This window comes from Puma concolor, chromosome F2 (genome assembly GCF_028749965.1).
Source record: "Puma concolor isolate L17-30 chromosome F2, mPumCon1.1.hap2, whole genome shotgun sequence".
NCBI classification, from domain to species: domain Eukaryota; kingdom Metazoa; phylum Chordata; class Mammalia; order Carnivora; family Felidae; genus Puma; species Puma concolor.
The window spans coordinates 66,354,222-66,376,236 of NC_141684.1; the positions used below are offsets into that span (position 1 = coordinate 66,354,222).

Consider the following 22,015-nt stretch of genomic DNA (forward strand, 5'->3'; position numbering starts at 1 on the left):
TAAAATCCCTGTGGGTCTCTTGTGTGTGTCAAGAGGTTTATTCATGGATCCTTTGTGGATAACTTCCTCTCTCTCCTTGGCTTCTGCTGAGATGTTTGATTGGATCCATTGGATCCACGTACCTAATGTCTTTCAACAAAAAGTTGTCTTGCTATCCCAAGAAATGCTTTCATAACAATGAGTTTTCCACTTTTAGCATCCTTTGCAGTCTGGATAGGCCAAGATCCTGCCAAATTATCAAGTGCTAGTTCCTTTTTAGTTAGTAATTTCTTCCTCAATGTATCTGTGTATCCTCTCATTTTTCTGTAAACACCAAGGAGAAACCAGGCCGTATCTTCAGCCTTTTGCTTGAAAATATCCTCAGCTAAATATGCAAGTTCATCACTTACAAGTTCTGCTTTCCACCCAGTAGTACAACACAATTTAGCTAAGTTTTCTGCCAGTTTATAACACGTACAGAAAACCTTGGATTGCAAGTAACTTGTTCTGCGACTGTCCACAAGACAGGCAAACATTTCTAATAAATTTTAACTTGATAAATGAGTAGTAGTACATGACACCATATATCACATGATCACAGCTGAGCCAGTGGTTCTTGAAACTCACTTTTGATACACGAGTGCTTTGTTGTTGTTTTAATTTTTTTTTTTTAACATTTATTTATTTTTGAGACAGGGAGAGACAGAGCATGAACAGGGGAGGGTCAGAGAGAGGGAGACACAGAATCTGAAACAGGCTCCAGGCTCTGAGCGGTCAGCCCAGAGCCCGACGCAGGGCTCGAACTTACAGACTGCAAGATCATGGCCTGAGCCGAAGTCGGCCACTTAACCGACTGAGCCACCCAGGCGCCCCGAGTGCTTTGGATTATAACCATGTTTCCGGACGGAGTTATGCTCACACACTAAGATTTTACTGTTGCCTTTCTTCCATTATCCAGTAACATAGTCCCAATTTCCTTCTGAGATCTTATTAGAAGAACTTTTAACATTCATATTTCTGTCAGCATTCTATTCATGACCATTATATGTATTATTTAGGATGACAGAAGATTTCTCTGACATGCATTTTACCTCGTTCTCCATCCTCACCAGAATTGCATTTAATGTCCATATTGCTACTAACAGTCTCTTTGAGGCAATGTAGGCTTTTTCTGTCATATGCCTCAAAACTCTTCTAGCTTCTACCATTACCCAGTTCCAAAATCACTTCCACCCCCACTTCATGGTACCAAAATCTGTATCCATCAGTGTTGTACCAGTGAAGTGGAACCAGCAGGAAATATCTGTTTCTGTCTGTACATATATATTTGTTCGTGTATGATATATGCACATACATATCTATATTTTTTTATTTAAATTTCACAGGATTGGCTATGCAATTATTAGGGCCAATAATTTGAAATCTGTAGGGCAGACTGGAAAGCCCTGGGCAGGAGCTGCTGCTTCAGGGAAACCTGACGGCCTTTCAGCTGATCACGTGAGGCTCTGCCACATTATTGAGCATCATCTCCTTTACTTAAGTCAACTGGCTGTAGATGTTCACCACATTCAAACAGTACCTTTACAGCAACACTTGTATTAATCACTGGATACTCTAGCCTAGACAGTTGACACATAAAACTAACATGACACCCAAGTTTCTCCAGATGTTACCATTTCACTGTATTTGCTTTATCATTTCCTCCCTCCCTCCCTCCCTCCTTCCTTTTTCTCTCACTCATCAACCCCGCCCCCAAGACTTTCTGAGTTCTTTGAAAATAAGATGTCCTTTTATCCCTAAGTTCCTTACTCTGTTTTTCCTTTGCAAGAAGAAAAAAATATCTTACATAACCACAGTGCAGTTAACAAAATCAGGAAATTACCATTGAAACAGTGCTATTCTCTAATCTGGCCTTATTCAGGTTTTTTTTTTTTTTAATGTTTTTGTATTTATTTTTGAGAAATAGAGCACAGATGGGGGAGGGGCAGAATCTGAAGCAGGCTCCAGGCTCTGAGCTGTCAGCATAGAGCCCAACACAGGGCTTGAACTCGTGAACCAGGAGATCATGACCTGAGCCAAAGTTGGCTGCTCAACCAACTGAACCAACCAGGCACCCACGGGCTTATTCAGTTTTAAACCCAGGACACCAGCAGGAGCATATTAGTGTCCATTGGTTGATTTGTCCCCCACAACTTTTAAATTTCTTAATAGTCAATGACTAAAACTTAGATTTCATAGTAAAGTACTACTGTGAGTTTGTCTCGAGAGAGCTGTCACATCTGGAAACTTGGGGGCACGCTGCTCCATGATCCTGATCTGCAGGACTGGTCTGTTCATCACAGACTCCACTTACGAAGTCCTGTTTTAAGCCCAGAATGAGCTTACTCTGTTTCCTGTTTTTCTCAAAATTGGCCCACTCCTTGCTTGTTTTGTGTCCTTTTGGTTTTTCTGCCTCTGCTGTATAGTATAGTAATTTGCAGTGTGGGCTTTAGAGTCAGCCCCAAAATAAAATCCTGACTGTGCAGTGACTGGCTCTGTGGCCTCAGCAAGTTACCTGACCTCGTGTTAGAGTGGTCTTGTGATGAGAATTAGGTCAGGGCATTCACTGCACAGAAAGCTGTTGGAACGGCATGTGCCAGGTGAGTGCTCAGTGCCTGGGCTGCTGCAGGGCTCCCTGGGGCGAGCCAGCGGGGCCCCTCAGGACCGTCTCACCCTCTCTGTGGCTCCTTCCAGAGCTGCTGCTGCCACCCCTTCTGAGATCTACTGCTTCTTGCACCCTGCTTTCCTTTTCTTTCTCTTCTCTCTGCGACTCATAGTTTGCTAAGAAATTATGGTATTTTCTAATGCCATTCTCAGCTGAGTAGATCTTGCTGTGCACTGAAGGACTACTTTGTATTTATTTTTGTTTTTCTCATTAAACTTGTTTTTAATGGGTCTCAAAATTCTGTGACATATTTTTGGCCAAGCTGTTTGTTCCATTAAAAAGTAGTGATTTTAAAACTAATAACTTAAAACTGCCACACACACACACACACACACACACACACACACACACAAATGGTCCACAAAACATTCTGAAGGTTTTACGATGCATTGTTACCATTAACCAGTCTTTTACTGTTAAACTTAAAAGGCCAGTTGACACAAACATTTCTGAGACGTTCTTCCACCACTGAATAAGACTGGGGTGGCATTGGGGTGCCTGGGTGGCTCAGTTGGTTGAGCATTGACTTCGCCTCAGGTCATAATCTTAACAGTTCGTGGGTTCAAGCCCCACATTGGGCTCTGTGCTGACAGCTCAGAGCCTGGAGCCTGCTTAGGATTCTGTGTCTCCCTCTCTCTCTGCCCCTCCCCTGTTCACGCTCTGTCTCTCTCTGTATCTCAAAAATAAACATTAAAAAAAAAAAAAAAGATAGGGGTGGAGTTATTGGGGATGATGCTCATGTAGCCTGCTGAGCTTTCTGGGCAGACTTGGTCCCATTGCCAGCTCCAGCTGCCTTCTTGTCCACTGCTTTGATGATGACCCACAGCAGCTGTCTGTCTCCTCTCCCAGAGTATGCTCTCGACACACATAGTCTTGCCAGGAACCATATGAACGATGGCAGCACCACCAGATTTCAAGAATTTAGGGTCATCTTCCACCTTTTCCCCAGAGCAAGTCAGTCTTCTTCGGTTCAGCGAACTTGCAAGCAATGTAAGCGTGTGACAGTCCAGCACAGGTGCATATCCAGCACTGATTTGGTGAAGGACTATTTTTTCAATATTAAAAATAGAAAAATACCCAGTTATTGTTAAAAAAAAAAATTACAGAAGAAAATAGGGTAAAAAAAATGCAAGGCCCTTTTTATACTGCACCCTTCCACTGCAACTCCAGGGTTTAATATTGTGGTGTATATCCTTCCAGCTCTTTTCTATACATTTATATATACAGTATATAAATTTACATATAGTTTTCTCAAAAAATGAAATTTTATTTGGAGACTAACATGTTATGTTTGGAATATCTAAGAGATGTCTCCACTTCGATACATAGAGATTTCTTTCATCGGAGTTCCTCCTTTTCCATTAAAGAGTCCTTTTTAAAAGGAGAGGTGTGGGCATACGTCTGGTTCACAGCTGTTCTAAAAAATGCAGAATTACCAAAAAATCATCTTTAATTGGTTGATCAGAAAAACTGAGAATGCAGTATGCCTAACATTAAAAGATTCCTCTGATACAAAGGAGAAGTTTTAAATTCCCAATACTGTGACCTAGTTTTTGTGCACATTTAGTTTTCTGGGGAGAAGCTTTTTAGGGATCATGAGAATGTTCAAAAGAGCCAATGACCCAAAAAATTCAAAAACCAGTGCTTTCACTTATATTCAGTAAGATAATACATTTTTTTATTCTATCAACTTATTAATCTCCCCCTTAAAATATACTTACTAAAATGTACAAGCTGGGGCACCTGGGTGGCTCAGTTAGTTGAGTGTCTGACTCTTGGTTTTGGCTCAGGCCAGGATCCCAGGGTTGTGGGATCATGCCCTGCATCCCGGTCCATGCTCAGCATGGAGCCTGCAAAGATTCTTTCTCCCTCTGTCCCTCTTCCCCGTGTGCACACGCTCACTCACTCTCACTCTCTCTCTCAAGAAAAAACATACAAGTTAAAAAGAGACATTTGCTTATATATTTTTTTATTTTTTTTTAACCTTTATTTTTGAGACAGAGGGAGACAGAGCATGAATGGGGGAGGGTCAGAGAGAGGGAGACACAGAATCTGAAACAGGCTCCAGGCTCTGAGCTGTCAGCACAGAGCCCGACGTGGGGCTTGAACCCACAGACTGCAAGATCACAACCTGAGCCAAAGTCGGACGCTTAACCGACTGAGCCACCAGGCGCCCTGAGACATTTGCTTTTAATAGTTAATTTTAAATAAACATTCCCTTAAAGGATTTATAAATTAAGTGTTGCTATATGCATTCTTCCATTTAAGTTTTTCTTTTAATGTTTATTTATTTTGAGAAAGAGAGAGTACAAACTTGGGAGGGGCAGAGAGAGAGGGAGAGCAGGAATCCCAAGCAGGCTGCACACTCTCAACGTGGAGCCGTAGGGCTCGATCCCACAATCTGTGAGATCATGACCTGAGCTGAAGTTGGATGCTTAACTGACTGAGCCACCCAATCGCCCCACTTCCATTTAACTTTTTACTTAAAAGTGTATTATAGCCCGTCATGGTCAAAGAAATTACCCAATGAGTCTTCTGGATCTATGTAATTATTATTAAAGGCCTCTTGTTTGTTAAATGCTTATGAAAAATACAAAGATAATTAAGAACAGTTATAACAATAATAACATGGCTTTAGATTTGTGTAGCACATCACTGTTTAAAAAATATTTTTAGGGGCGCCTGGGTGGCGCAGTCGGTTAAGCGTCCGACTTCAGCCAGGTCACGATCTCGTGGTCCGTGAGTTCAAGCCCCGCGTTGGGCTCTGGGCTGATGGCTCACAGCCTGGAGCCTGTTTCCGATTCTGTGTCTCCCTCTCTCTCTGCCCTTCCCCCGTTCATGCTCTGTCTCTCTCTGTCCCAAAAATAAATAAACGAAAAAATATATATATATTTACATGTGATCCTTTTAGAAATTTTTTGAACCCGATTTGCTACATTATCCCCATTTTATACAGAACAGCAAATGAAAAATCATAAACTGATATTTTAAGTCTAAGTTAAAATACCATTTTGATTAGCACTGTTCCTTGGGAACACAGGCCCCTGTCTTCCTTTCAGAAACCCAGGTGAGTTCACTTCCAGCTAAAACTGTTGAGTCAGAATTCTCAGTTCCTCTGGAAAACACATTCTGGCTTCTTTCTGGTATGCTGTATTGCTGTAACAAAATAAAGCCAGAATAGTATTGACAGCTATCATATATTGTCTGATACTGTGCCAGTGCTTTGCATTTATTATCCTAATAACCTACTAGGAAAGGTCCTCTCCATTTTCAGATCAGAAAACCCTAGCTCAGTAGTGTTCATTGCTTTTCCAAGGTTATACCTAATCCTGGAGCCAAAGTCTGGTGTTGACCTGAATGTTGAGCTTCTCTCATGACACCACACTCCTAGTCACCTTCTCACTGATCTTTCTGGTCGCCATTTCCTTGGATGACGGAACATCTTTCCTTAAACTCACCCCTACAAAACTTTCCTGAGCTCCACCTACACAGAGCTTGCAGAAACCTATCCCACCTCTGCCACATACATGTTCTGTTTAGACTGCATGAAGAGTCCTGGATATCCCTGATTGGTTTTTCCATACAATGAAGCTTAGCATTTTTATCTGTTGCTTTTGGGTGGTACCAGACCAGAGACCATCGAGGGTCAGAAAGGAAGCTTTTCTCTTAAAGGCTATCAGTTCTTACCTGTGCATAGGTAACTTTAAATAATTTCCCCATTTTGTCTGTAATCACTGTGTAGAACGTCCTTTTCATAGTGACCCATGTAATTGTTTTCAAAAACAGCATACTAGAAACTGTTTTCATCCTTAAGATTTGTTGTACTTACAAGGAATTTTTTATTTTATTAGGATACAATATCACAGAAATCTGTAGATATTCATGATTCTATTCAACCAAGATCTGCAGATAATAGACAGCAAGCACCATTGGCTTCTGTCTCTACTGTGAACGAAGAAGTCAGCAAAATTAAACATACAGCAAGTGAGTTATTTCTCCTAGTAAAAATAGTGTGTTTTGTTTTATGTAGGAAAGGGATGAAATGTTTGCTTTTACTTTTGTTATTAACAAATATATACTGTAATTGGTTGTGTGGTCACTTTGTTACTGCATTTGCTCCAAGTTGGACATTTCGCTAACACCTGTAGTACCAGCTTTTTCCACAAGTGCTTAATGTTTGTGTTGAGCACCTGACTCTCTTCTCCCTGTTCTCTTCTGCATGTCAGCCTCATATTCTTTCTGCAAAAGTAGGGCCTGATGGGCCTTTCTCTATAGTGCCCTATAGTGCCTTCCGAGCAGGGGCACCCAGCTTCCTGAGAAGCCGACCTTCTTTCTACTCGACTGCCCCACACGATGTCTTCTGCTCACCTTCTTAGTACTTGTCACAAAGAAGGGCAACCCTTTCTATTTTTTGCAAAATTGATCCAGCTTTGTTTATATAAGGAAATTATAATACCAAGGAAAAACTACCCCGTTCCTAGAGGAAAACAGGACAACTGTAGTTGCTTTTATAAAATGAGGTGAAATTCACATAAGAAAAAGTAATCATTTTAAAGTGAACATTCACATTCACAGTGTTGTGCAGTCACCACCTCTGTCTAGTTCCAAAATGTTTCTATCACCCTAAAAGAAAACTCCCCACCCATTAATGCTATTCCTTCTTACTCTCCCCTTCCCCTGCCCCTAGCAACCACTAATCTGCTTTCTTGGTCTATAGATTTGCTATATTTCATATAAACGGAATCATGCAGTATATGACCTTTTATGTCTGGCCTTTATTTAGCATAATGTTTTTAAGGTCCACCCACACTGTGAAATTGGTCAGTGACTGATACTTCTTTATGACCAGTTGTCATTTGTTTGGATATGTATCACATTTTGTTTATCCAGTCATTTGCTGATGGCCGTTTGGGTTTGTTCTATCTTTTGGTTATCATCATGCTGTTGTGAATGTCTGTGTACAGTATAACTTGAGTACCTGTTTTTAATTATGTTGGCTGTACACACAGGAGTGGAATTTTGGGGTCATATTATAGGATAGTTCTATGTTTAACTTTGTAGGGAACCACTAAAACATGTTCCACAGTAGCATTCCAACTAGCAATTCCAATGTATCCACATCCTCACCAACACTTCTTTTTTTTTTAAATGACCATCCTAGTGGGTGTGAAGTGGTACCCCATCGTAGATTTGATGTGCGTTTCCCTAATGATTAGTGGTGTTAAGCATCTTTTCATGTGCTTATTGCCATTTGTTTGTTTTCTGTGGAGAAATATTTGTGTCCTTTGCTCTTTTTTAAATTGGGTTCTCTTGTTGTAGTTGAATTGTAAGTTTGTTACACACTCTGGATACTATACCTGTATCACATATATGATTTGCAGAAATTTATTTTCTCGTGGTGTATAGTTCTTATCATTTCTTTAATAACATCTGATGCACAAAGTTTTTAACTCGGATGAAGTCCAATATACCTGTTTTTTCTTGCTCATGCTTTTGGTGTCATGGCTAAGAATCACTTGCCAGAAGTAAGGTCGTGAAGGTTTTCCCCAATGTTTTAAGAGTTTTGTACTTTTAGCCCTTACCTTTAGGTTGTTGATCCATTTTGAGTTAATTTTTTTTTTCAGGGAATTTTTTTTATGAATCCTAGGTTCTTATACTTGTTCTTGTGAGAAGACAGAGCTTCTGGCTTCAGTCACGGTGTTTTGCTAACCTCTTAAAGGGGAGAGGGAGATGGGTAGTGGTGAGTGGCTGATTTTCATTTTTTATTCCTGTTCTCTGGAGAACAGCATATCTCGTGCAGGAATCCACGACAACTTTGCACTGGAACATGCCATAAGGACAGAATAGTGAGTGGCTCTTCTCTCTCTCAGCCCCAAGACTGAATTTAAATATACTTTAGCCTTGCAAAGTAAGGATGTGGTCATCACACATTAGAAAGTTTTCACGTGGCTAGTCTAGGGAAACACCTTTAACTGGAGCTGCATGCTGCTCCCCATATCCAGAGCCGAGGGCCCAGGCTTGTTTCCTACTATCAGATGTCCTGCCCTCTATCTCCTTTAAGTTCTTTAGGAAAAGTTTGCCATGGAATTGTTGATTCAGAATAGGTGGAGCTAGAGGAAGAACAAATGGCCACCATGTCCCCATGAGCCCTTTCAACTTAGTGGAAGAGAGACCGTCTGCTGTCTCCTGCTCGGGGGAAAGAATCACAGCACACACCTGAGTATTTCGCCCTGTCCGAGGGGCAGCTATCTCGTTCTTCCTGTACACGTTCTTTCTGTACACGTTAAGAAAACACCACCACCACCCCATCTAGTCTCAGCTCAGTGCCTGCTGTCCCACGTAGTGAATCTTGTTTAGCTTTGGTGAACCAGTGAAATGGTCACCTACTATAACCCTGGCAGTGTCAGCCTTCGTTATAAAATCTGTCCAAACATGCTGCTGGTCATTGCTAGTGAGTCTAACGTTAAGATCTGTAGCCTCCCAGGACTACAGATCCTGGGCAGGAGATCTGGACTCCTCCCAGGACTACAGATCCTGGAGAGGCCCAGCCTTACCCACTCGGTCAGAGTGGAGTCTCCTCAGCCATTCTGTCCATTCACCCTGCTGACAGCTCTTTCTCCCCTTGAGTGGCTGATGCTGGAACCGATGAGAACACATCTCGTCAGACATCATCCTAACTCCCGAGTCTCATTGAGAGTTCCACCTGTGCTGCCAGGAGTCTCCTGCTCTAGGGACGGAGTTTAGGACTTGAATGAGGGAGGTGAATGACGACTGGTACTTGGCAGCTCTGACTGAGGTGAAGGACTAGGAAGAAGATACTGAAGAGGAGACAGTTGTGGGATTTGTGGTGTCTTTGTTTTACTTTTTGTTTGACATGAGATCTAGTAAGAAGTGTTACGCACTCCAGCATTTCTGAAAACTACCTGGAAAGGAGTCTTTATTAATGACCTCAATAAGAAGAAATTTACGCAAATTGTTTTGCTACCCCTAAAGCCCTTAAAACATGAATTTGCATTCCACAAATTGGTGCCACAAAACGGAATTTGTAATAAAAGCAAAAGTAGAGACTGAAGGATTGTAAGTCTGTAATGCTGAGTGATTGCCCGGAGAGTGATTTCCAGGCTGCTCCCCCTAGGCAGTCATCTGCCTCCTGGAAAGCTCACTGGAAGAGCTGCTCTGGACATCCCAGGATTGAGGTATGGCCTGGGGCCATCATTGCAGCCACGTGTCAGTGTTGCCAAGCTCTTGCAGTATCTCAGTAGTTGAGTCCTCTTTCCTAACCTTGTGCTTTTGCATTTGCTTAACTGGGATGGTCAGTGAAATGGGAAATTCTTCTATGAACATGACCTTATGGGCTGTGGATTGTCAGAAACAGTCTTGTGTCTTGTTGAGCAAATTCATCCGGCTAGAGGAATGTAGTTATGTTTCATTTCACCTGTGGAGAGCATTTTGTGGTAATGCACTTGGCGTAACTTTTTATAGATTTCTTTGCTTACGGATCCATTTGAAAATATAAGGTCATTTTGGCTACAACTTCTAACCTGGATCCAAATAAAACGTGCTCTGGTTAACCTGCAGTATTGTCCCACTTATCAGAATTTGTGTTTGTCTCTCCTTCCTTTCTCGCAGATGTGGTTCCTGTTGTTTTCTTTTGGTATAGGCTTTATATTACCTATATTCAAAGGTCAAACTTGAGTTCCAGTAAATGCTGTTAGCTTTTTTTTTTAATTAAGCTTTTAATGCATTTGTTGCATTTTATTAAAGAATAACTTAAATCTTCTTAAAGTTGCAGTGGGACCTTTTTGGACATTATTTACTGTTCTAAGTCATGGAGAATACTTTTATTTAAAAAATTACTTTCCTGAGGCTTTTCTAAAAATTGATAAGACTGAGTGGTGTTTATGTGCAAAGGCAGTATGTACTCACTGTGATGTGTGCAAGTAACCTTCATTCATATGAATGTTTCCTTAAGCATTGTAATGTCATAGAAATTATAAAGGATTCAAAATAATTTTTGTTTGCATGTGCATTGGGGTGGGTTTCCTCACAGAATTTCCAGAACAAAAATTGTTTGCCGCCCTGTTGATTAAATGTGTTGTGCAGCTGGAACTCATCCAGACTATCGACAACATTGTGTTCTTCCCAGCCACAAGTAAGAAGGAAGATGCTGAAAACCTAGCTGCAGCCCAGGTATGGGGGTGTGAGGACAGCTGCTTTTATGTTGAATAGGAAGTTGGCTTTCACAGTCTGGGCCTCAGAGCAGAGGTCAAGCTAGAGACTTGATTTGGGGGCTCTTCATCACATAAATGTCATTTTAAACCTTGGGACTAAACGATATCCTCCAGACAATAAGTGTGGGTGGGGCTGAGAGGACGGTTGGGTATTGAGCCCAGGAGCTTCCATGGTCAGAGCTCCTGGTGATAAGGCAGCTGGTAAAGAGCCTGAGAATAAGAATCCATGAGGCAAGGGAGAGAGAGCAGGAGACAGTGGTGTCCTGGAAGCCAAATGAAAAAGATGTTTTAAGAAGGATGTGATCATCTCTGTCAGATGCTCAGTGGGTCAAGTAATATTTTTTTTTCTTTTTTTTTTTTTTAAAGTAATATTTCATCTGAGAGTTGCCTTCGAGCAATTTGGTGGACTTCAGTGACCTTGACCTTGTGCTTAATTGTAATGTTGAGGACAAAAGCATTATTGAAATGGGTACCAGAGACGAGAGGAATTGCAGACAGCAAATATTTGATAATTGTGTCGAATATTGTAGTAAAGGGGTACAGAGAAATAGGATAATTGCTGGAGGAAGATGAAAGGGTCAGGGGAAGGGTTTGCTTTGTTTTTGTCTTTAAGATTGGCAATATTGCAGCATTTTCACTGATGAGAATTCTTCAGGAAAGAGAGAAACACAGAAAGAGGGACAGTTGCTGTCTTTTTGAGTGAATGGGAGTGGCATCTAGGGCCGGTCCCCGGGGGGTTAGAAGCACAGGCAGTTGGTGCATTGTGACAGGAAAGCAAGCAAAGTATGTAGTTCTTAACACAGGAAGGTTGGTCTGTTTGCCAGTGGGAGTTTGCGGGAGGTCTCTTCTGATAGCTTCTGGTTTCTCATTGAGAGAAGAAAAATCCTCTACCAAATGAAGTGGGAGGAGAATTTTAGATACTTGAGGAGAGAAGTGAAAACATGAGTTAATCATCTAGAGAGTGGACTCAGGCCGTTAAGGATTGCTTGGGCACCACCCAGAGCCCACTGGATTTAAAATCAGTCTGTTTTCTCCCGTTATGTTTGTTGTGTGGGTATAGACGTGGAGTAGGCAGTTTTGCCAGCCAATTAATCTAAAAAGAGTGAGGGATTATGCAAGAGAGCAATTATAACTGCAGTTCCTAGAATCCAAACCGGTGAAGTAGAGAAGTGAGGACCTGATGGGGGTGAGGAACAGTGAGGGCTGTAGGCTCTGGGAGGGGCGGAGCTCCTGGAGTTAGGAATTAGGAAGGGAATTGGGAAGATAGGAGGTGGTGCCTGGTGACTAGGATGCATGGAATATAAAGGCTCAGGAAATGTAATAACAAAAGATGGACCTTTTCCTATTTTCTATTGAGCTAGAAAAGATTAAGTTCTGTGGCTTGCTGGTAAAGCTGATCTTTGGGGAAGCACGGAGTTCTAAATTTACTAAAATTTGTGACTCTGTGTGTGTGCGCGTGCTGTGGTGCTTTGTTTTTCCAAAGAGAGATGCCGTGGACTTTGATGTTCGAGTTGATACTCAAGATCAAGGAATGTACCGCTTTTTAACATCACAACAACTTTTTAAGCTACTGGACTGCTTATTAGAGTCACATAGATTTGCAAAAGCATTTAATTCCAACAACGAACAGAGGACTGCTTTATGGAAAGCAGGTAAGCTGGGCAGGTGTCACACTTTAATGTTCACTATTAATGCTTGTGCACTGGGGCTGTATACATGGATCAGAATTCATGGTTTGTATGCTTCAGGTCTATGGCTTTCACTGTGTGAACTTTTTACCTTAACAGTAATAATCGGAAGGCAGTCCAATTGCCAGAATCGATAGCCAGGCCTTTGTCTGATCTACACTAAGCCAGCTAACTGCTGGGGGAGATTTTTTTCCCCCTTGTTTAATCAACTTGTTCTTTGATTTGACCATTTTTTCATCTTGTTCACCCAGCATGGGCCTTCCTGTTGATACCGTCAGCATACTAAAAGCTGCTGTTTTATGAGAAAAAGCATATGACAGTCCTAAACATGAGATCTTGCATCTGTATTCCAGTGACTTCTCCATACTTACCTGGGAGTGGCCACACCTCAGAATGGAAGTGAATGTTTTGGGGTGGGGGGGCGGTGGTGGGCAAATTTATTTTTGGACAAGTTGGAATCTTTAAATGAAACAACTTTTGAGGCGCCTGGGTGGCTCAGTCGGTTAAGCGGCCGACTTCGGCTCAGGTCATGATCTCGCAGTCCGTGAGTTCGAGCCCCGCGTCAGGCTCTGTGCTGACAGCTCAGAGACTGGAGCCTGTTTCAGATTCTGTGTCTCCCTCCCTCTGACCCTCCCCTGTTCATGCTCTGTCTCTCCCTGTCTCAAAAATAAATAAAAACATTAAAAAAAGTTTTTTTAAATGAAACAACTTTATAACAATTATATTGACATTCAATTTTTTATTTAAGAAATAGTTCCTTGGTACCTATTATGTACAAAACAGTGCTGGAAGAGTGAGAGGCAGAATATGCAGCAAAACAATTATTTACTGAACATCAAACTGTGAAATAGTGTTGGGTACTTTACATTTGCATATTTACTTAATCTAAAATGATTGTTTAATTCCTAATTAAGCTCATGGCTTTGTTCATCCTCTTCCCTCTTCAACCTGACTTCTGGAAAGAGTAGTTCAGCCAAAGTTGTTTCTACCTTTCAACTGGGAATTCTCCTGCTAAAGCCACCAGGCTCCGTGTGTCCATACGCAGTGGGCACTTTGCACTGCTGACGACCTTGGAAAACCATCTCCATGCTGAGCGGTCTGCCCTGTTCATCCAGGAGCCCTGGCGCAGGCTATCTGGAGCTCATCAGGGCAGTTTCATTTGAAGAGTTCCACTTTCCCAGCCCAAACGTTGCTTTGTATTTGCCTTTCTTTCTGTAAGATGCCTTCCCAAGTTAATCCTGGAAACTTCCCTTTTCTGCAGGTTTCAAAGGCAAATCCAAACCTAACCTTCTGAAGCAAGAGACAAGCAGCCTGGCCTGTGGGCTGCGCATTCTCTTCCGGATGTACATGGATGAGAGCCGGGTTAGTGCCTGGGAAGAGGTCCAGCAAAGGCTTTTAAAGTAAGACTCTTGGTTGAGTTTCTGTCTTTGATTCACATGGCTCCATGGCACAGAGTAGGAAAGGACCGCTAGGTTTGCACTCGGGGCAGAGTCCACAGCCCAGCCCCACTGCAGTGCCATGCAAATATTAGAGTGTAAGGAAGAGATTGTGAAAATTAAATACAGTCTCCTAGATAAACGTACTTGTGCACAGTTGGAGAGACATGAGCAAATCATGTCTGTTGCTGCTGCTGCAAGACAAAGGAAAAAGTGTGCTCTCTTAAAAGTTAAAACTTCGTCATTTTTAGGCTTTTTCATGCCACATAACTCCATTTTCACAAACTGATCATTTGTGAAAGTGAAACCTGCCTGCCTGCATTCAGTTAAAAAAAAATAGAGTTTTGTTAGTGTTACTTTTTTTGCATTCACTTTTTACATCATGACGACTTAAATTTTAAGTTCATGCTAAGAATCATGTCATTCAGAAAGAAGGCTGTCTTCTGCATGATATTTTTGTGTGTTCACAGGGAATAGATGTTCTCAGAGACCAATTAAATACATTTTAGAATTTTAAGAGATGACTTAATCCCTATTTGCCCATTTTACTGATGAGACTCCTAAGACCCAGAGTATCTACACCTTCACAGTGAGTAAAGGGAAGAGCCACCCCAAATTTCAGCCCAAGTTTCTTGACACCGGGCTTGGGCAGGTGCTACTGCACAGGGGCTCTGAAATTCAGTGAGACTTTGAGTAAAATGTGAATTTCCTGATACACTACAGTGGCTTCTTATGTCTGATTTTCTTCCTAATTTGAAAAGCACACATTTATGTTGACAATCTAGTAAAGTTTGCAGACAGAGTCTAACTAGTTCCTAATAGTAAAGTCCCTATCCACCTTGTCCCCGCTGGTCTTGATCTGTGAACATCCATAGCAGCAGGTACATAAGCACATGTAAAATGAGGCTTTTCTGTTACAGTGTCTGCAGTGAAGCCCTAAGTTACTTCCTTACTCTAACATCAGAAAGTCACCGGGAAGCCTGGACTAACTTACTGCTTTTGTTTCTAACTAAAGTTCTAAAGATAAGTGATAATAGGGTAAGTATGAGAGATTTTTTTCCATCCCTGCATTTCTAGCCTGAGCAGCAGCACACTCAAGTGGGAGGCAGGGTCACAGGGTTGCAGACCCACTGCTCAGAGGTAGATCAAGCAAGGTCCAGGCCACAGTGCTGCTCTGCCCTGGGCCGCCGTGGCCCTTGTGCTCATTGGCCCTTCATTCTTCTCCCTCCTTACCCTGCTTTGTTCTCTAATTAGTGACTCTGTAGCGGATTCAGTAAGGAAGGAATCAGAATCTTTTTTTTTTTTTTAATTTTTTTTTTTTTTTCAACGTTTATTTATTTTTGGGACAGAGAGAGACAGAGCATGAACGGGCGAGGGGCAGAGAGAGAGGGAGACACAGAATCGGAAACAGGCTCCAGGCTGTGAGCCATCAGCCCAGAGCCCGACGCGGGGCTCGAACTCACGGACCGTGAGATCGTGACCTGGTTGAAGTCGGATGCTTAACCGACTGTGCCACCCAGGCGCCCCGGAATCAGAATCTTTAGGACACTCTGACAAGCCACTGACTCCCCCACACTGTGCAATTTCCATCCTGACCCTTCAAGTCTCTCCTTTGGCCCCATTTTGAAAACTGCTGTTCTGCCCAACCCCTGGCTTGTACTCTGCCCCCTACCCAAGGCTATTTCTGGGCCCCAGGCCTCAGCCATTCCTTTGGCATATTTATCAGTTCCGTGTGACACAGAGCCCCTAGTGAATGGGCCATAAATTCCTTTGAGAATTTGAAAGTAGAAATGAAGATAAATTAAAAATACATAACTATAAATATAAATACAGATGTCAGATTGGGAAAAATATGTATTTCACTTTTAAAACTAAACTAGCTCACATAAATGGAAGCGGGTTGCTGTGATCCCTGAATAGGTTTGTTTTTTTTTTAATTTTTTTTTCAACATTTATTTATTTTTGCGACAGAGAGAGACAGAGCATGAACGGGGGAGGGGCAGAGAGAGAGGGAGACACAGAATCGGAAACAGGCTCCAGGCTCTGAGCCATCAGCCCAGAGCCCGACGCGGGGCTCGAACTCCCGGACCGCGAGATCGTGACCTGGCTGAAGTCGGACGCTTAACCGACTGCGCCACCCAGGCGCCCCCCTGAATAGGTTTAAAAATGCAGTGAGGTGGCCGGAGATTTGGGCCAGGGGACCCAATAGAGGCTGTGCAGTGTCAGTTGGTGCCATACAGATGTTTATCCCAAGTCATATGCTCTGGTCCACATGCATTCCCATCTGACTCCCAGGCTGGATAAAGCTTAGAGAAGTGACCTAAGGCATGAGCAGCCACGGGGCCAGGAAGGACTCCAAAGCGTAGTCCGTCTGATTCCACTACAAGCTTTCGTGCCACAGTCTGTCACACTGCTTCTTTGTCCCTCATGGGGTGTGGGGAGCAGGAGAGAGAACAGGCAGGTGACTTGTATTCAGAAATTAAAGAAGTCTAGCAAAGACCATAATTGTGGAATGTATAATCTTTGCCTGAAGAGTACATATTTTACATTGTAGTATTAGGTAGAAATTAGAAATTTCTTTAACAAGTAAGGTATTTTCCCTAAAATTAGAAATTTCTTTAACAAATAAGGTAGTTTCAATAACCCATAGCTTGTAAAAACTCAACTGTGATTCCCGCTGGTCTTACTTTTGCTTATTATCCAGGAAAAACAATGATAAATACTAGAAGTTTACCATAAGTTCAAGGAACTATAATAGAAAATGTTTTCCAAAATAAGGGTAGGTTAAGTGAATAATGTTTGTATTAAGTCTTTTGAAGTCTTTTCTCTTTTTAAACAGAAGTATCTCTTTCAGTTTCCATAATCAATATAGTCACTGCTTTATGCAGATGTATTTCCTCTGTCTTCACTGATTGGTGCAGGCCCCAAAGTGGTTTGACTCTGAAGGCATTTTGAGCTTCTGTGATTTGGAATGCAAGCACTACTAACCGGGAAATTCTTACCCCTTCCACCCCCAGTTTAAGGCTCACGCGTCATTCTACTACCCTCTCTTATGTGAAATTATGCAATTTGACTTGATTCCTGAACTTCGTGCTGTTCTTAGAAGATTTTTTCTGCGAATTGGAGTAGTTTTTCAGATATCACAGCCACCTGAACAGGAACTTGGAATAAACAAGCAATGATGGCAACTTGGTATTTTTCTGTTGGCGTTTACATCCCTCCGCTCTTTAAAAGGACCCAGGAGCTGAGGTTTCCTACCTGAAAAATGGTTTCTCTGAATTGCAGTGTCTGAGGGTTACTGGTAAAGATGCTCAGAACTATAACTCAAACTTGCAATGCTCCAGTCCCTATTAGTAATCTGGTGGATTCTGTTAGTCATGTTGGGCTCATGTTGAGCAGAAAGCCTCTTTCCACAGTGTCCGCTTGTGTTCATGTGTCCTTCCCTGTCCTTGGCAGCAGGGAGAGCCCCACATATGTTTGGCAGGTGTGGAAGCAAAACTTTACCCAAAGAACTATAGATGTAAAGATTTGAACTTCTGCAAGAAGTACAACTCAGGAGAGCTGTATTTTGAAGGATAAAATGTTTATAATTGGGGTTGGGGGGAGAAGAAGAAATTATTGTTCATGGTAAAAGATATTTAGCAACTATGGTATTCTTATTCTGAAGATTTTTGCACACTCAGGCTATCTGAGATACTGGTAATCATCCTTCTGTGAAAAATGTACAGAGATGCAGGTCTGTAATATAAAAATCTTAAACATTATATAGTTCTTCCTGCACTGTTTTATTTTAATTTCTTTATTTTCTTATTCATTTGCTAAATACCTATAATATTTTGTCAAATGCACTAAACATTTGGGTTGAACTTTGTCTTTTTTATTTTGTGGGGATTTTGGTTTTGCCCTTTTGAGGGGTGGGTCATTTTCAAGGTTTGACATGCCCAGAAGCTGTTGTGGCTGACACTTGTCATGATCAACAACAACAAAAAAGGTAGAAAATACTCCTACTGACCTAACTACCTGTAATATACTTCTCTTAGGGCCTCTAAAAGATGAGCCATTAAAATAGAGTTGATCCTTCGTGGATTGAAACTTGAATCACTGCAAAATGATCTAGGTTGCTGTCACTTTCTTTTTTCTTTTGGGTGGAGGGGCTTGATGTAGATTTTACTGTATGTACAGAATTTAATGTTGAATATGTTAAAATAACAAATCTGGCATGGTTTGGGGAAGTTAGATTTACTGGAAATGTATTCATACTGTGAATTGTGCTCTGATGGTTAAAAAAAAAGACAAGATTGTCAAGCATTCCGTATTAACAGTGGATGTAGAAAATTTTTTCAGATGGATAAAATGTATATGGTACAGATGTAAAGTTTTCTATGTAAAAAATTCTGTACAACTTTCTGTACAATATTCTCATCTGGCATATTCTAATCAGGTTATAGGTCAATAAAGTTTTTGGATTATTTCATCAGTGCAATCAAACCCTGTGTAATCCACAGCCCCATGTTTCATTGATTTTTTTTTTTTTTTTTTTTTTTTTTTGTTAAAAGCTGAATTTAGGAATATTCTTTGCTGGAACTACAAATTCAGTGTTAATGCTGACATTTTCGTTCCAGCTTTTGGCATTGGGATCCTGCCTTCTCAACCCTTAACATTTTGTATATTAATAACCCGAAATAAGGCTATACTATCTGCTAAAAGAGCTGAAGTCCCCTTTGGGGCAATTCGCCAGGGGACATTGTGTGTCCTAGGAGTCCGTTTGAGTTGTGTGGTACAACGGCATTAAAAAAAGGGGGGGGGATAACTGTTTATACTTCTAGATAATGAGTTTTTGAACAATGCATTTATAAACATGCCCCCAAGACACAGCCCTCTTTAAGCCCAGCTGGATGCTAGAGCTGGGAACCGGTGGTTTATTTTATGGTACCAGGACTCTCCTTAGAGGAGACAAGAGGCTTTCGTGGTACTTTGAAATGAAGATAGAAGAGGAAAAATCTTCACAGTGAAGCAAACAATGATTAGGGTACAAAACTGAGTAAGATTTATATGCAGCTAAAATTTAAAATGGTAAAATTTCACACGAGGTAAACTTATCCAATAGTTCCAATGGAAATGTGCAAGAAGTAGGATCTGGGGGTGTTCTCAGTGGTCATGGTGCTAAAACCAAAGAATTATTTCCCAAAGGTACCATTTAATGGAGTGATTAGACTCACTTATCCAAGGGTCCATGGCGGTGCAGCAAGGATTCCAGTCTCTGTCGACCCCTGGGTGTTCTTGTCTGTCTTCACCTTCTAAAACACCTTGTTTAGAACCTCAGTTCCAGTTAAGAAATTGACATTGGCAATAAAAATTTATTTCTATCAACTAGTAAAGTCATATTAATCAGTAAATATAATGCCTTCATTCATAGAAAAAGAGGCAGAAAGATGTGATAGTGTATGGCTCGTGGGAATGAAATCAGTTATGATTCCCATCATTTGTACTGAATCAGTAGCTATAAATAACATGGAAGTAGCTAGCACGTGATTCATTATCTAGCAACTGAAATAGTCACAACTACAACCAATGTATTTATTAAGCGAATCATTTTGAATCGCGAGAACAATGGCAAATGTACAAACGAGTATTCAGGTTTTGCAGTACTGTTAAGACACTTGTTTTATTCACCTTATCTTACGAGAATAATGCACATATGGTAGTTGATTCCAAGAGTTCATTACCACCTAATGTATGGCAAAATTGTGCAAAAATAATTCTATTTAATTCTACATTATATAAATTAATCATGGCCTTTTATGTACATCATATACATCATCATGGGAAAAATACACCTTATATACAGATGGAACTTGTGTAAGTAACGTTCAGGTAGTGACCAAAAGTAGCACACATATTACCAAAGGTTCAGATTTAACATTCCTTTCACCTTAAAAGGCACTGCTGGGTCCAATACAGATTTATTTAACCGTGGGCAGTAGACAGGCCCTGCCAATTGAAAATGCCTAGTTTTCCAGGAACCTGCTGCTGCTCCTGGTTCAGTTGCTCTGCCATGAATCCTTTCAGTGTTTCTGAGGTGCCTGGGCGGAGCCAGGGCTCAGTCGCTACAGAGTTTGATCCATCGTCTCCCATGTGCTTCAGCACGTCATCAGGGTCAACCAGTGAACTTTCGTCGTCTACAGGAGGCAAGAGGGACATGACTTAGGTAACACTGGTGGCAAGGAGGTGACATGAACACAGATCTCTTGTCATCTAACCCGTTCCAGCCCCGCATTTCTCCATATTATGATGTTCTACAGTGTACTGTCCTGTCTAGATGCTTCATTTTAACGTTTTATTTTTGAGACGGAGAGACAGAGCATGAACAGGGGAGGGTCAGAGAGAGGGAGACACAGAATCCGAATCAGGCTCCAGGCTCTGAGCTGTCAGCACAGAGCCCAACGTAGGGCTCGAACTCAGGAACTGTGAGATCATGACCTGAGCCGAAGTCGGACGCTTAACCAACTGAACCACCCAGGCGCCCCCAGATGCTTCATTTTAGAGGTCAGGGGAAAAAAAGAAAAAACGGCCAAGTGAATAAGGTGACTGACTCCATGGTACCATCACCCACAGGAATTCCAAAGATAGCAAAGTAGATGGCACCAGACAGGTAAGGTGTTGGTAGAAGTGTAAGCAACCTTACAAAGCTTTAAATTTAGCAAAGTTTTAGAAATAACTCTAAATCTTTTAACAATGCTATAAAGAAATAAAGTCATTTTAAGGAAAGCACCAGACAGGGGATGAAATTATTTACATTCCTGCACCTAATCTATGAGATTGGGGTCTTCTCCATTAGCAAGTCCCTAATTTATGGTTCATTCTTTAATTAAATGTGTTCAACTTCTTTATCTGTATTTTTACTTACTAGATATAATAGGAAAATCTGTCTTCCTACTCTGTGATGTCAAAATCTGTTTAAATTACACCTCCCGGTCTGTGAAGGATTAGCCCAGCAAAGGGACATGTGCAGGCAATTTAATGAGCAATCAATCCACATCGCACCAAAAAGCTCCTGTTTGAAAGGACAATGTTACAGTTTAGAAGCTGAAAACCTTCTGAAAGAGATTCTTCAAATGCTCTATTTTCTCAATTATTTAAATATATTCCTATTAAATATTCTCCTTACTGGTTCTAAAAGAAATTGAGGAATAGGTAATCCTCGGTACACATTAAAAGAATTGTTTTCCCACTGATCCACATTTTTTCAGGTATGATATGAAAAGTATGGCTCCATCAATTTATATCACCTGGACTGCTGCCAACTGTATGAGTGTAGTTTTAAATTAATAAAGTGTTAAAGGTAGGAAAATTGCTATTAGAAAATTATTGGATGTAGGTTTACAGACTAACAGGAATTGTCCCAAAAGACCACTCTGCTATTTGCTAAAACTAATAGAGGGAGGTCAGTAGCTGCCTAAGGAACCATCCTGCCTGCCTGTGCTTGGTGAACACGCTTTAACCTGCTGATCACCAAAGCGATGAGACAATGAAGCTCCTAATGGAAACACTGGCTTCTAAAAAGAAATACTAACCTGAGGCTATTTTGCTCTATGGCATCAAAAGGCAAGCAAAAAAAGTAAAAAAAAAAAAAAAAAATTGTGAAGTTAATTTCTAACAATCTCTAACTTCAATAAGGGAGGTGAGATAATGAAACTAATACATTTTCCCTGGTGAAAGCAAAGCCTAGATACATTTAGTAAAAACTTCATCTGTTTAGAATCCACTAAAAAAAAAAAAAAAGTACCCTCTCTGGTAGAATCTGATGCAAAATTGATCCTAAGTCGAGGTTTTCCTGGATGGTATCTGTGGTTCTAGTCCTTACAATTCAAAGGGGTTTCAGAATTCCTTCCTCTATCCCCTGACCCCAGCCATCAGTGAAAACTCCCACGGAAACAGGTTTCAGTTCTTACAGAATGTGCTATGTATACAGTCTAT

The 22,015-nt window shown here is 41.2% G+C and overlaps 2 protein-coding genes across 12 annotated transcripts in view; one reads left to right on the forward strand and one right to left on the reverse strand.

The window, feature by feature from the left end:
* ARFGEF1 (ARF guanine nucleotide exchange factor 1) overlaps window positions 1-18,512 on the forward strand; it is a 151,163-nt gene extending 132,651 nt beyond the window's left edge. For all 4 annotated transcript variants that reach the window (XM_086695376.1, XM_025922849.2, XM_086695373.1 and 1 more), the window contains 6 exons: window positions 6,535-6,667; window positions 10,734-10,873; window positions 12,398-12,566; window positions 13,864-14,002; window positions 14,959-15,076; window positions 17,056-18,512. In XM_086695376.1, the coding sequence (XP_086551502.1) occupies window positions 6,535-6,667; window positions 10,734-10,873; window positions 12,398-12,566; window positions 13,864-14,002; window positions 14,959-15,076; window positions 17,056-17,220 (864 nt within the window). In that variant the 3' untranslated portion in view covers window positions 17,221-18,512. The remainder of the gene's footprint in view (window positions 1-6,534; window positions 6,668-10,733; window positions 10,874-12,397; window positions 12,567-13,863; window positions 14,003-14,958; window positions 15,077-17,055) is intronic.
* Window positions 18,513-19,601: 1,089 nt separating this feature from the next.
* Window positions 19,602-22,015, reverse strand: part of CSPP1 (centrosome and spindle pole associated protein 1) — a 153,260-nt gene continuing 150,846 nt past the window's right edge. For 7 of the 8 annotated variants that reach the window (XM_086695380.1, XM_025922476.2, XM_086695382.1 and 4 more), the window contains one exon: window positions 19,602-20,217. In XM_086695380.1, coding sequence (XP_086551506.1) covers window positions 20,006-20,217 — 212 coding nt within the window. In that variant the 3' untranslated portion in view covers window positions 19,602-20,005. Of the gene's footprint in view, window positions 20,218-20,945; window positions 21,093-22,015 lie in introns of all 8 variants that reach the window. The other variant, XR_015246755.1, reaches the window with a different exon arrangement.